The following is a 15,721-nucleotide window of genomic DNA, read 5'->3' on the forward strand; positions in this document are numbered from 1 at the left end:
AAGTTTGTCTCCTCTTCAACAAGCTATACATTATAGAGAGCTCAAAAAGCACAAGGGAAAAAGACAACCAGGGGGAGCCATCTCAAACTGTGATGACTAAACACAAGTAAGCATTAAATGACATTAAACTATGACTAATGTGCATGTCCCAGGTGGAGGTATAAAGAATGCTGTTTCACTGCAAATAGGATCAAGTGTTTAAACAACTTCATCTTGATCCCATCTTGGCTTCATAGTGCAAAAGGAAAAAAAAACAATCTTTCTTTCTGTGGGCCAATGCTTCTAACCTCTACACAGTCCTGCCTTCTTTTGGTTTTTCACTTTCTCCAGTTGAATGCAAGCCTGAATTTTGTACTCTAGCAGTATACATTAAAAAACACTCAACTATCTTTAGCTTTCGAGACTGTGATCCGTTCTCACCACTCCTCCATCATCATGTCCTTCCTCCAGTCTCTGCATGCAAGGTGTCATATTTTTCTCACACTAATTATCAACCAGGACAGAGATTAAAAGACTGACTCAAAGTAAAGAGATCTTCCTCAGTTTAAAGCAAGAAAAAATATTTTTTAAAGTAATCTCTCAAATTATCCTAAGAATCTCAAACATTTTAGTCAAGATCAAACATATCAAAATATCATCTCAACAAAAGCAAAATTAATAATTCAACAGCCAAACAACAGAACAGCATGCACAAGAACAACAGTCTATGAAAGATATTTTATCTCTCAATGACTGTATGATGAGAAATAGGATTTTTTTTTTCCTTAGGCTGCAGAGGGACTGTTCCACAGGCCTGCAGTGATAGGATGAGGGGCAACGGTTTGAAATTTTAGAAGAACAGATTTAGATTGGATGTTAGGAACAAATTCTGCACCAGGAGGGTGGTGAAACACTGCAGCAGGTTGCACAGGGAGGCCCCATCCCTGGAGATATTCAAGGTCAAGCTCAACAAGACTTTGAGCAATGTGATGTAGTCAGGATGTCCCTGCTTACTGCAAGGGGACTGGGTAAGATGACCTCTGGAGGTCCTTTCCAATTCACACCATTCTATGAATCCGTGATTCCAATATTCACAATTACACTAAATTAATTGTTTCTTACTGATCCTACATGTAACAGTTGGCAGAAGTGGTCCTGGACAGCTCTAAAACCAACAAACTGCAAGCAGGTTGTACTAGATGACCTTTGGTGGTCCCTTTCAACCCAAAACATTCTGTGGTTCTATGACAATCAGAAAGCCCACGATGCTAACAGCACCCAGAGCCCTGTGCTCAGTTGCACAGAGTAGCTGACTAGATAAAAAAACACCAAAACTTTTTCAACTTCATTCACACAGATTTCCCCCTCTTGCCTCCCAAGAGGTATTTTAAATAGTAGTAGAGGGATTTAGAATACACAGAAATTAAGCCAGTTGTGAATTTGGTGCAAAACAACATTCACTGATGTGCTGGAAGTAATCAGTTTCAGTGACAAAAGGCAAGAACTACAGGAGCAGCCCTGAAGAAGCCATCTCACTTCAGTAGCTAACAGAGACAGCTGCAACTAAAGTAAGAGAGAGGGAGGAACTGAACCGGTAAGTGACACTACCCGGCTGCAACCTCATTCTGCCAACACCCAGAGTCTCATTACAAGGGCATGCCTCACTGCTTCATCTCACCCAGACCTGGCAGTGTGCAAGTGACGTCAGGCTACTGTGGGGGCAAAGAGGACTCTAGAACGCTGCTACTCGTAGGGAAAAAAAAACATGCCAAATTAATGGTATTTCTGTGTCAAAACAGTCCCTGAGTGGGTGGCAATTTGTAAAGGTCTCTAGCAAAGCTCTGCAGCACTAAACCAGGATGTCATCTGCAACAGCCTGCAAAAGCTCACAATCCAGTGCATCATGCACATAACTAACATGCAACTTAAATGCAAAGGTAACATTGCAGAACATTTCCAACCTCTAACGCAGTAATCACAAACTCCATCAGGCAAGTCACATAACTGAGCAGGACTTCAAAATGTAAAACAAAAAGATTCACTTGAATTTCACTTTGAAACATGAGGCTAAGCCTAAAATTCATCACTATTTGAATAGCTCTTTTGTAATTGCTGTCCCCTTACCTGATATGACCAACCAATTCAATCAGTTTGTGGCTGAAGAAGTAGGCAGTCAGCTCAGACACATGACTGAGCACAGAACAAACTCCAAAAAGAGTGGTGGTGCCATTCAGGTCTTCCAAGTGCCAGTAAAGAAAGGTGAACACAAAGCCATATCCAAACCCCATGAACCATGCCACGAAGAGCACTGAGCCGTACTGGATACTACAGAGCAGCTTTATGAGGTCCCAAAAACTGAAAGACTGAGACTGGCTCACACTGGTGGGAGTGTTATCAGAGGAGTTGTTGGAGGCACTTCTGTCTGCCTGTGAGATTTCTACCTCTTTCCTCTTGTTCTCGTCTTGCTTGAAGTGAGTGTAATGAAATCGAAACTGAGTGGCCACAATTAATGCCATTGTCATCAGAACACCAAAAACTATGAAGACTATCCTGTAGTTCTTGTATTCAGGAGATTTACATCCTTGCCCTTCAATGGCAACTTCTGTATGGGTGTAGTCAATGCCAATCCCCACAGAGAGCATGGCCAGGCCCCAGCCCAGAGAGCCCCACATACGCTGCAATCCATAGCGGTCCCTGTGCTTGCCGAGGTACTGCAGAGTTACAGTGTCCACAATAGTAACAGAAGAAGCACTGAAAAATTCTCCTATGATGACAACCAGCAGAATGAGTAGAAAGATGGCTTCTACTTCTTGTTGGTCATAAACCAGCATGGCTTGGTCAGAAGGCATTGGCTTTGTGGTGACGGCAGCTGCGGTGCTACTCAGAGTCACGTTCCCTGGTGAGACTGGGCTAAGGGTGGTGTTTTTCGAAGTCAGATGGGTGCTGTTCTCCAAGACAAACTCCAAATCACTGCTCTGCGTAGGTACCAGGGATATTATTTCAGGCTTAGCTGTCCCTGTGGTTTCAGAAGTGGCTGGACTGGAAGCAAGCACGTCTCTCTTCCCACGAACTTTTAGGGGTGCAGTACTGGCTGTGGGCAGCGGAGAAGACATGGAGGCATTTTGTGGAACTGCTGTTAAAAGGCTGCTTGCATTAGTGGGATGTGCTGGGGGAAAGCCCTTTGGTACACATCTTAAGGTGGCTGGTCTGACAAATCCAATCCCCAAGTTAAATAAAACCCAACATAAAAGTGAGAACAGGAGGACTATCTTCCCTTTCTTGAAGCGATCTGCCACCACTCCCCAGAAGGGAGCACTGCAAAACTCAATAAAGTATCTGATGCCCACCAGAAGTCCGCTCTGACTGGGTGACATTCCCAGCTGCTTGTAATACACAGGCAGCAAGGGGTAGAGAGAGCCATAAGCAGAATAGAAGAAAAAATAAAAGACCTTTGAGATCAGAAGATCGTTGTTTATCTTGACGCAGTGCTTTTCCAACCAGTCCAGCTCTTCCTCTGGGATAGCAGTGGTCTCTGTCGAGGGGGATTCATTATGGGGTGGCAAGTCTCGATCCTTGGAAATGCCATTGAAGGGATCAGCAAGCACATACTTCCTCTTCTGTTCTTCTTCATCATCAGTTAAAATGGCAACTTTATCATCAGCTGCCATGGCTTACCACAAGCATCTGCTACCTGGCACACTCTCAAGGAACTTGGGCTACCCTGTGAACAAAGAAAAGATGAGATGGTGAAGGTAGCACGGACCTGCAATGCCAGCCACCAAGGACAAAGACAGCTTCTTTTTTATAAGCGACATTCTTGAGCAATAAAGGCAGTTCCAGGGTGGGGAAGGTCATTTGTCTAGACTAGTGGTACATGGTAGCATCAATAAAAACGGGCTTTATGACTGATTCTGTGAAGCTCTCCCAACAGCACCTTTAATATCGTGCCATAAAACCTCCTTCATGTTTAAGATAGACAATTATTTCTATATTCAAAGTTGCTGTGGCATTTAAGTGCTAGTATTGGCAAGTCTTTTCTTTCAAGTTGTCTTTGCTCCCTCAAGGCTAACTGCTTTGTTTCCAGTATTCCCTATTATACCAAAGAATAGCCATGACTTCATCATTAAATAATGCAGCCACACGTATATCCAAGTTTTTTAATTATCAAACCACATCATTATCCAAAGCTTCATGAGGCCTTCAAAAGGTTCATCAATCTCTGCTTGAAATAGGATTTTCTAAGCATTTCACAACCACAGCAGAAAGAGGTGGGAGGCTTGAACTTCTAGGCTGAACAGGAAGAGGGGTGGGTTGATGATCTCAAAGGTCCTTTCCAACCAAAACAATTCTATGATTCTAACTAGGATAGGGCTTCAGGATTAAAACAAGAGGTACTCAAGGGCAACAAATTCAAAGGCATCCAAGACCTGGGAGTAAAAAAAAAAAAAAAAAAAGAAACAGAAAAAACATATAGGCTCTACAATGATCTCTCCCAATCAAATTCTGAAATCAAAAAAAAAGGTGGATTGGCAGGTAACTGCACTGCAGCTGCCCACACAAATCCTCTGCAGAAGGCTGCAGGACTGACAAGCAACACTTGAAAATAAAATCACCACTACTGAGACTTTGATTTGACCAAGCAGCTTTCATATTTAAAAATGACAAACTGTTCTAACAAGCTAGGCCAGCTATCAGCAGCTTTCCTTTCAAGGAATAAAATGAAAGCTCTGTCAGCAGGCCACCAGCTCCAAGACATTCCATTAGACAACTCCTTCTGCTGTATTATTATCCGTAAAGTTAACCTAGTATGATTAGCTCATGTTCAGTATGAGAAAGTTGAATATTTAATATATCTCAGCTTTGCCATGCCTTTGTGGTTTGGATTAGTGTTATTATCACACAGGAACAGGAACCTTTTCATGGACTTATATTTTAAAAGAGCATTTTATTCCAGAAATGCCTGGCATTTCTCTGCAAGCATTCAGTTTACAATTGGGAATATTATCCCAAGGAATGTGAAGCACTTTTTGGCAAGTCTGCACTGTATTCCCACTACAAATGATGCCACAATCTTTCAAAACTCAACAGAAAGCACAGCATTATCCCTTCAAAGTAGTCACACACTGATATATGAATTATCTTTAAGTTACTTTATTATAATTCAACATTTATTTAAACACACAGCTCCAAAAAGCAGTGCAAAGCTAATTACAGAAGACAGGCTCTTAACATTCACTGTGCAGTTGCAGCCTAGAAGTCCAACCACATCCTAAGTTGCAACAAAAGGATGGCCAGCATGTCAACAGAAGGGATTCAGGCATTTTACTCTGCTCTGTGCTTTGCCAACCAGTCAAGTTCTGCTAAGACCTCACCTGGAGTGCTGCAGCCAGCTCTGGAGCCCTCAACACAGGAGGACATGGGTGTGATGGAGTGGGTATAGAGGAGGGCCAAGAAAATGATAATCAGGGGGCTGGAACACCTCTCCTATGAGGACAGGCTCAGGGAGCTGGGGGTGTTCATCCTGGAGAACAGAAGACTCGAGGGAAACCTAATAGCAGCCTTCCAGGACCTAAAGGGGCATCCAAGAAAGCTGCAGAGGGACTGTGTGATAGGACAAGAGGCAATGGCTTGAAATTAGAGAAAAGCAGATTTAGATTGGATGTTAGGAACAAGTTCTGCACCATGAAGGTGGTGGAACACTGCAACAGGTTGCCCAAAGAGAGAGCTGAGGCTCCATCCTTGGAGATATTCAAGGTCAAGCTCAACAAGGATTTGAGCAATCTGAGGGAGTGGTGGATGTCCCTGCTGATTGCAGAGAGGTTGGACAAGATGACCTCTGGATGCCCCTTCCAATTCAAATCATTCTATGATTCCATGATTCACAAATATGTTAAATTAATTGTCTCCTACTCATCCTACACTTAACAGCTGACAGAACTAGTCATGGACACCTCTAAAACCAACAATCCACTAAAATAAATTAAACTTTACACAGTTCAGTGACAGACAAGTCTAAAAATACCATCATTAAAATCTCAAATGCTCACGAGGTTCGTGTGTTTCACTTTTAAAGGTCATTTCTATGGGATACTATCTGTGAGGATCTCTGGTTTCACTTAGAAAAGGCTGCATAAAAATCTTGGTACCTTAAGTATTCATTTATTCAAGGACAGAAGTTAATCAAAATGACAACAGCACAGAGACACAGACTGCTTGTTCTCTCCAGTTTCTTCAGAGATAATCCGATTTAACAAAAAGGATTTCAGCTGTCAAGAGAACAGAAAAAGTCCTAATTAAGTTGTTAGAACACGTGAAAACACATTTTCTTCCTCATACCTGCTACCAAAACCCAGCAGCTGTCTAGTCAGCTCCCACCATTTTGGGTTCAGTCAGCCACTTCCACCTGACAGCAGGGCTGTGGGGTTTTTGCTCCTCTATTTGCTCAGTTTTGGCTTCTCTATGCATAAACTAAGTGCTGCTAATGAGTAATCTGTGCCTTTTACATTTTCTTTAGGCCTCACCTCGCTTGTACAACAAAGATTCCTTACTTCACAGGAACGTAACTGAGGTTTCAGTGTTGTTCCTGCACCCTGCCAAAACCAGTATATGCTCCTCTATTTACAACCACTTGCTTACCAGCTCTCTCTGAGCACTGTAGCTTTTCATTCTGAAGAATAAATATCCTCCCCTGTTGCCATGACGTGACAACACAGAGCTCACATTTTAACCACTCACATATTAGGACAACTTATTTTCAAGTATGTATTGAAATTCACAGATGAGATTGGGTTGGAAGGAACCTCAAAGGTCATCTTGTCCAACCTCCTTCAGTCCGCAGGGACACCTCCAACTAGATGAGGCTGTCTAGGATCATAGTGAGTCTGATCTTGAATGTCTCCAGGGATGGGGCCTCAACCATGTCCTTGGGCAACCTGTTCCAGTATTTCACCACTCTCACTGTAAAGAATTCTGATGTCCAACCTAAATCTGCCCTGCTCCAGTTTCAAACCGTTGTCCCTTGTCCTATCACGCCAAGCCCTTCTAAACAGTCCTTCCCAAGCCTTCCTTGGGATCCCCTTTGGATACTGAAATGTAGCTCTAAGGTCTCACTGGATCCTTCTCTTCTCCAGATTAAGCAGTCCCAATCTTTACAGTCTGCCTGCTCCATCCCTCTGACCTGTGTAGCTCTCCTCTGGACCAACTCCAGCAGGTCCATGTCTCTCCTGCGCTGCGGGTGCCATTGCTGGACACAGTACTCCAGGTGAGGTCTCACCAGAGAAGAGTGGCAGAATTACCTCTCACAACCTGATGGCTACACTTCATTTGATGCAGCCCAGGATGCATTTTGCCTTCTGGGTTTTAAGTGCACATTGCTGGCTCATGTCTAGCTTCTCATACCCCAGCACCCCCAAGTCCTTTCCTGCAGAGAACAGTTTAAATAACACAGCCATTTTTCTTATCCCTATAGACAAGCTCTGAACCACCTGGTTTCACATAAATTACAGTGAAGGTTTTTAGAACGAGTAATAGTTGGCTTTTTAAATTCAGTTTCCCTTTTCCACTGGCATGGGACTTCATTTTTGTATGCAGCATAAATAGTAAGTATATTAAAAATGTATACTGCTAATCTCTAAACACTTCAGTCACTTTTTCTCCCCACCACACCTTCTATCTGCCCTAGCTTCCATTTTCTCCTAACCCACTGTGTGCAAGGATAAATCCAAAAGATCCACTCCTAGTATTGTGACTAGAACATATTGGGTTAGAATGCTACCAAAAGTATATTTCATAATAATTCCAGTAAATATTTTCCCACCCTGAGGGTGCTTAACTCAGTATTATTAATAACAGAGAATATACTCTTCAGAAATATAACAGCACCATGACTGGTAGGAGCCATATGGCATTCTTTAATGTTTTGATCACTAGTTTGTTTAGGAGTCAGGTTTTTGAAAGCCATTTCATTTAGCAATTTTGTAAAGTTCCAAAAATAAATGACTGAGAATGAGAAAACCAAGAAAGTGGCATTGTTACCAAAAAATCTACAAAAACATTAATAATCTCTGGGGCTTTCCTTCTCCCAACAAAAATAGAGCACGAGTCAGGGATGGAATGTGCAGCAAATCAAACAGATGGAAGAAACGTGTACTTCTGAGTGAGAAGAGACTAGTTATCTATTGGTTATTTTAACTACAGCCTTCAAATACTATACCACTACTTTGAAAAAAAAACTTCTCCTGATCCACAAAAGAGCAAGGGGACAAAAGATTGCTCTACTAGTAAGGTCAAAATGAACAGAAGACTGAGGAAGAAAGGTTCAGGAGAGGAAACAGAGTGGACTTCAGTGTGAGTATATATTTTAGAATCATAGAATTCCTTTAATTGGAGAAAGATGCTCAAGATTTCAGTGTGCTTATACATTTTAGAATCAAAGAAGTCTTTTGGTTGGAAAAAGATCCTTAAGGATCATCAACTCCAACTATTTAAGCTCATAGATTCACAGACTGAATTGTGTTGTGCAGGACCCTCAAAGGTCATTTTGTCCAACCTCCTTCCAGTCAGCAGGGACACCTCTAGTTAGATCATGCTGCCCAGGGCCACAGTGAGTCTGATCTTGAATGTCTCCAGGGATGGGGCTTCAAGCATATCCCTGGGCAATTGGTTCCAGGGTTTCACCACTCTCGTTACAAAGAACTTCCTCCTGATGTGCAACCTAAATCCGTCCTGCTCCAGTTTCAAACCATAATCCCTTGCCCTGTTGCTACATGCTCCTCTAAATAGGCCCACTCCAGCCTTCCTTTAAGCCACTTCAGGCCTGGAAGGCTGCTATCAAGTGCTCTTAGAGCCTTCTCTTCTCTAGTCTGAACACCCCAGTTCATTCAGCCTGTCTTCACAGGAGAGATGCTCCACCCTTCTGATCATTTTCATGGCCTCCTTTGGAGCTGCTCCAGCAGGTTTATGTCTCTCTTGTGTTGGAGGCCCCACAGTAGACACAGTACTCCAGGTGAGGTCTCATCAGATCAGAGTGGCATGATCGCTGCTCACAATCTGCTGGCCACACTGCTTTTGATGCAGACCAAGATGCTATAGGCCTTCCAGGCTGCAAGTGCAGCTGGCTCATGTCCAGCTTCTCATGCACCAGCTCTCCCAAGTCCTTTTCTGCAGGGCTGCTCTCAATTTCATCATACCCAAGATTGTTCTGCCTCAAAGTTATTTGAAGCAGAACAGAAAATAATGTTTTGGTAGTACTCTGTAGAATGCCATCAGTTCAGCCAGGACAAATGAGACCAGAGAGGTAGCAGAACGGTAACATCACTCTAAAAAATACGAGTAAGGGTTTTGAAGACTAAATTTAGGTAAGTGCACAAACATTCACAAAGCCTTAACATGCAAATTAGAAAGAAAAACTTCTGATAAAGCCCTGAAAATGGAAAGGGAAGAGGTGCAGCAGGTGGCCAGGACAGCAGATGTATGTCACGAGAAAGCACCTTGGTCCTCGGGCAAACAGACAAGATTTTGTCATCCCACAGGTTTACATTTCCAAAGCACTACAGAACAGGAATCAGGGAATCAAGCCTTTGTTCCCTCATCATCCCACCACGCCTGACATGGCTACAATGCAAAAAAGACTTCATCAAAATCTGAACTGCCCACTTCCTCCCCAGCCTGCGATCCTATCGTACCAGCCCTGGAGCATCAGAACCCTGCTCACAGCAGCACAGGAAGCTTGTGGTCAACTCAGCGTGCTCAGGCCTGGGATTATTCTGTAAAACCACTCGTGCTTTCAGCCTGTTTATGCATAAGGAAGCTTGTGCTTCCTTCTAGATTAATACTTATCAACCACAAAATAATTCTTCCTTCAAGCTTTGTACAGCTATTGTTTTTTTTACCCAAATGCTAGAGTCTATTAATTTTTCTAAGTTTCCTGATACAGATTGGTGCTGCTTGGCTTTTATCACTCTACCAAGTCAAAATCCGTTCTACATCTACAACACATCTTTCATCTAATCATCTTCTACCAACCACTACAGCAGCTTCCTTGTAGAGTTGGATCTTCAGCCACTATCTGAGGAACAGAGGAAAAACTGTTTGTCCCAAGGAATTCAGTGATGACAGTGCAATAGTCATTTTAAGGACTAATGAAGCTCTTTGGCAGGTTGGTGGATAGAGGCAACATTAAGTATCGTCTTGCCATCTATTTCTTAAATCGATCCTCATTTACTCTGGCTCTCCTAATAATTAAGAGGATTTCAAGATCAGAAAGGATAAAAAGGTAATCTATTCAAGACAACCTGATGTTACAACAGGTTCCCCCCAAGAAAAAAGAAAACAGTTAATAAGGAAAATAACAATAAAGGACACCAGAGGGCCTCTCCTTGGCGTCATTCTTCTGAAAACCTTGAAAAAAAGCCAAAATGCCTCAAAATACCTGCTTTGGACTGTATCTAAAAAAAAAAAAAAAAAGCTAATCAGCAGATCAGACTGGGCCAGCAAATCCCTAAACCTCTTACGGAAAACATCATGCTTCTAAAGCACAAGGCAGTAAGACTTCACTTGGAGACCAAAAGTAAGATTAAGGGTGAAGGAGAACTCTTGGGTTTTAATAAAGTTCAATTCAGCACGAATATTCGCTAGGCTTTAAGAATTAAAGTATAATTAAGACTCACAAAGCAAAGCTGCAGAATCAGAGTTTAGACCTACAGTGAATGTGAAGAAGCAAATGAAAATGTCCCCCAGGGCAGTTCATCACAAGGCACTGCAAATGACCATGAATAGCTTAACCCAATAAATAACCTATAAAATCATTGGTAGATTTATATTTCTATATAGGCTCGGGAAAAAAATCTCTAATATTCCAAAACACGAATCATTAATTAATCTCTTGGGCAACACACTGCTGCAAGAGAGGAATAAACCAGCTTACTGTTTGCATTGTGTGGATAAATCAAAGCCAGCCAACATGGCATCACATCTCATTTTACCTCTTTCAGACTTCCACTGACTAGTAAACTGACTTGGTAGCAAACACATCAAATTCCACATGCAGTCTGCATAACAACATTTAAAAATCTATTAACAGAAAGCATGTTTCCTCAATAAACATTTTTCTTAGAGTCTCTAATTGTTGTTTGATCCAGAACAGACCTGTGTTGGAGAATTAGTCTGGAAAACAACTTATCACTCTCACCTCACTCATTCCCCGGGGCTAGCAGAACTGCCACAATAAGTGCAACCATCCTACTGTTCATGCACACTACCTTCTCCTCAGTCCTCCTCATCCCACTGATCTAAACTACAAAACCTCTGGATCAAACACTTTCTGCCACAGCATGTCTCAGAATTAGGCCCTGCATTCAGCAGGCCAAGAGGCAGTGCTGTAATAAACATCAATAAGAGGCCATGTTTTCCATTTCCAAGCAAGTTTCACATGTAAGGGAACAGTCCGGTGCTGTCGCCTGTGCCCATGCCAGAAAGGCGAATGTTATGCAAACAACTTGCGTCATGACAGAGGAGTGCACTGCCTTCCTCTACTCCTGCATCAGGTCCCCAGACCTCTCCCAGGGAGGCCAACCGCGAGGCGGAGCCTTTGGCTGTCCCCAGCCAAGCCATACCGCTCAACTCCAAAGGCTGACCTACCTGCCTCACATCACCATCCCCTGCTCTCCGGGGTAGGCAGTCCCCCTGCGAGGACCCAGCATGATCACCTTAATCAGAGTTTCTGAAATCAGGCACAACTCACATTTAGTGAATTAACCTGGTGCTGGGAAAAACATTTGCCTTAAGTCAGACGCGAGGCATCTGTGCTGTAAACACTCACCACCACACTCAGAGTTTCCATGAAGTAAAACACTGCACTCCTAAAACTGGTTTATCTTGTGTTGCTTGGCGTGCACTTCCTTAATGTCTTGGTTTATAGGTTTTCTTCTTAATTCAGTACTCATTTAAAACCCCCCACACTTTGACACATTCAATCAGACTGAGAGATAGCAGCTTGTCTTATTAAACACGGCAAGATCAGGTTTTTAATAGGGTTAATACACTTTACAATCAGTCTGGAATTGCTAAGTTGATACAATAGCGCCAGAATTAACATCAGACAGGAACACTATTAGCTCATCATCTGTTAAAGAAAAAAAACACTCAAAACATTAACTCACATCTCAGACCTCCTGCTTTCCTCTTTTCCATTTAATTTTTGCAGATCACAATGCCTTAGTAGACTCCATTTTTAAATCAGTTCATTTTTAGTCAGTATCAGACTGTTTTTTTAACCAGTTTTTAACTTGTCAACTACATACCTACACTGCCGAGGTCTACACTTCATTAATGGTAGCAAACAAGAAGCGTGCCTTCAGCTACAGAGGAGGGAGGTGGCCTGAGTGAGCGCCAGAGGCACGGAGGGGGGAGGTGGGGGTAGGCACCCAGCTGCACTACGGAGTCTGGCACCGGCGGGAGCAGTGGTGGTTTCAAAACAGAGCGGCCTGCCACGAGATACCCAGCTGCTGTGTTCCACTTACCAGAGAACACTAACAATAAATGCCGCCTTTGCTCACTATTTGTATCCAGGGGAACAATATCCAAGCTACAAAACTGAAGGTTTTCTTGTTCCTTGGACATCACTAAAGACAGTGGGCAACCAGATCTTGTATTTCTTAGTAATTTAATCATGTTTTGGTCAATTTTTTACTGGAATACTTCAGTGCTATGTTCACACAGCCACTCACCTCTCTCCCAAACTCCTAAGTCCCTCACTCTTCAACACTGCATTTCTCATTAACATATCATTTTATAAGAGTTTGCTGAAGCAACTTCAGAGCTGTTGACCAAATAGGGGCTTTAAACTCCGTCTCAGAATGCAACAGGGACCCACGATGCCTTTGCTACCTGCAGCACCAATTTCTCACACCAGATTCTATTTCTATGCTTGTTTTGATAAACAAAGCAGCGACTGATAACCTGCTTGCCAAAAATCACGGTGTTTTACGGACATAAGAAACCGAGTGACAGTGACGCAACAACCTGCCAGCATCCAGGAAGCAGGGACAAGCGCAGGGGTGCCTCTACATAAGTTCCCACGGGACACAGCCCTGCCAGCGGCCGTCTCCGGGGACCCAATGTCTCCGGTGATCCTAGGGCACTTGGCACTGGTGGTTACACCCCAGCCACAACGCTGGGTAGCTGGCGCTGAGGGCCGGCGCCCAAAGGAGGTCACCGCTCTAACAAAGTCACGTCAGGGGACCTCCAGGAGCGCGATGCCAGCGCACAGCCGAGCTCGACTGAGGCGCCGCTGATCGGCCCCAGCACGGCGCGGGCAGGAAACACCTCCGAAAAGGGAACTCACAGCACCGCGCCCGTTAAGATAGGAAACGGCTGAAGCAAGAGCCCAACGGCAGCATCCTGGGCGGCCGCGGAGACAAGGCCCGTCGCCCCAGTGGGGAGGGAGCTGCAGCCGGTGCCAGGTCAGAGACCGGGGCTCGGTGGAAGCGGCCTCGTCGGCTCGGCTGCTGCCCAGCTCCCAGCGGCAGCGGCGAGACGCGCCATAGCTGGCCCGCCGGCCGTCTTGCCTGTCCGCAGCGCCACAGCTACCCCCGGGGTGGTACCCGCAGGTCTGCTGCCGGGCCCGCGGAGCGCGGGTGCGCGTAGGCGGCGGCATCCAGGCGGGAGGCCTTGCCGCGGGCCTGGCTACCGGCCCGGCCCCCCGCGCACCGCCGGGCCGCGCTGACTCACCTCGCCCGGGGGCGGCTCCGGGGGGGCGCTCAGCTGGGTGCATCGCAGCCCCCTCGCGCCACCGCCGCCGCCGTCTGCCGCCGCGGCTCCGCGCACCCTCTACCCGCCCCCCAGTCCTGGTCGTGCCGTGCTGTGCCGGGGCGCTACGGGGAGAGACGGAGCCGCCTTCCGCCGCGGGGAGATGGGGGGGGGGGGACGACACACACCGCGCACCGCCCGCCCAGCGCCGCCTCCGCGCCACCCCGGACAGTGCTAGCCCGGTCGCAGGGCAGGCGGGGAAAGAGTCGTACTTACGTGGTGCGGCGCGGCTGCGGGTGGCGGCTCTGTGCCTATGCTGGGCCACGGGCTGAACACTGGGTTTAAAAACAGTGTTTGGGGAGCGCTCGTGCACCTTCAACAACCAAAGAACGCAACCGTCCACGGTGCTTCCTGCTCCTCAGAAGTTCGAAACTTATTACAGCACAAAGAATTCAATTATTACCTGCGGTGCCTTCCGTGGTCACTGGCATCATCCCATTGGTAATATTGTTTCTAGAATTATATACAAATAAAGTTACGCAAATGCTTACAACAACGAAAAAACATAAGCTTTAATTAAGGAGGCGGAAAAACCCAGGCAGGGAGGGTAACTTCCAGAGCAGCAGCTCAGCCCTGTTACACTACCGAAAGGTCAGCAGCACTGAAGGCTGACCAAGGGGAGTAATCAGGGCAGAAAGTGAAAGGCCTGAGATGTGGGGTGTTTATCTGCCCTGAGCTGAACAGAAGGCAGTTAACTGACTTGAGGATTAAACTGAAGTGCTGGTGTTCTGCACACTGGAGCACGGGCTGGGCCATAGCCCAGCAAGAGTCAGTAAGAGGAGTAGGCTCCACAGCACAGGCAGCTTCTGCCCCAGACACTGACGTGATGGTGACATGATGGTGTCGACAGGGATAGCACTGCGAACACACATCTTTGTTTCTTTTTTTGCTGAGAAAGGATCCTCCTTTCCCCAGAGGGAAAAAAAATCAAAAAGCAAATTTGAATTATTTTGCCTGAGGGAAGAAATGGAGAAAAAAAATGCATGTTGGTGTAATGAAGGCAGGCAGAGAGGAATGAGGGCACCACTGGTGTTCCAACCATTTAACTAGGGTCCTCACCAAAGTGAAGGGGACACCAGTGTTCCTGGAAAGCATTGCTCCCTCCAGGTCATTCCTCTACCATGCCAGCATACCAATGGGCATTGATCTCTGTATGCTGATGTGAAGGCCGCCAAGGAGCCTATCTGATTAAAACCTTGCCTTCCCCCACCTGCAGTAAAGGCCTTTCCTGAAGGAGGCAGGAGACAACAGCTCCATTTCATAGTGGAGGTGACCTGGGGCAGGAGAAGGCTTGTTTGTCATCTGTCTCTGAAGAATTTTCAACTCTTCGTCTTTGAGACTCTCCCCCACAGCTAAGTAACCCCAGAGAGACAGAGAGAAACCCGGTCTGAGCAGGCCTCCTATAATCTTGCAGAGTTCACAGACAAGGCTCAGCACATGGAGTGGGGTTTATTACAAACTACCACTGGAACAAAACAGATGCCAGATCCAAACGAAATTAATTACTCTTGATGGAGATTTTTTGGCAAATTAATACAAAAGCTTTTAAGGAGAACATGTATTTCATATAATTTCTAGTCACTGTTTATGAACTGAGAAAGGAAACTGGTCTTTGTAGTCACAGGCTGCATCTACTGGAGGCATAAAAGCAGTCCTTCCCTGAACTCTGTCAAAGCTGCCCACCAAACACTAAATACATGACAATTCTCTGCAGCTTACCTTTCCTTAGAGCTGTGTTTCTGAGGAGTTACACCTCGACCATCCCAATTTCTTCTACTTTGTTTCAGAGGTGCCTGGGATATTTTCTAAAGCAAATTTTAAAATGTCCTTTGAATGGAGGAATTAAGGCAAAATATGTAACAATTCTTTGTTGCATAATCAGATCTATGAACAAGAACTTGCAGCTAAGGATCAGAGTATAGAACATCACAGAATC

At 45.0% G+C, this 15,721-nt stretch overlaps 1 protein-coding gene across 8 annotated transcripts in view; it reads right to left on the reverse strand.

The window, feature by feature from the left end:
• MFSD6 (major facilitator superfamily domain containing 6) overlaps positions 1 to 14,210 on the reverse strand; it is a 41,712-nt gene extending 27,502 nt beyond the window's left edge. For 2 of the 8 annotated variants that reach the window (XM_064157793.1, XM_064157811.1), the window contains exons 1-2: positions 13,708 to 13,907; positions 2,104 to 3,700 (exon numbers count right to left, since the gene is read on the reverse strand). In XM_064157793.1, coding sequence (XP_064013863.1) covers positions 2,104 to 3,647 — 1,544 coding nt within the window. In that variant the 5' untranslated portion in view covers positions 3,648 to 3,700; positions 13,708 to 13,907. Of the gene's footprint in view, positions 1 to 2,103; positions 3,701 to 6,125; positions 6,246 to 13,707; positions 13,908 to 14,001; positions 14,128 to 14,188 lie in introns of those variants that run through there. The other 6 variants (XM_064157766.1, XM_064157760.1, XM_064157784.1 and 3 more) reach the window with 6 other exon arrangements.
• Between the last annotated feature and the right edge of the window lie 1,511 nt (positions 14,211 to 15,721).

This window comes from Pogoniulus pusillus, chromosome 2 (genome assembly GCF_015220805.1).
Source record: "Pogoniulus pusillus isolate bPogPus1 chromosome 2, bPogPus1.pri, whole genome shotgun sequence".
Lineage (NCBI taxonomy): Eukaryota > Metazoa > Chordata > Aves > Piciformes > Lybiidae > Pogoniulus > Pogoniulus pusillus.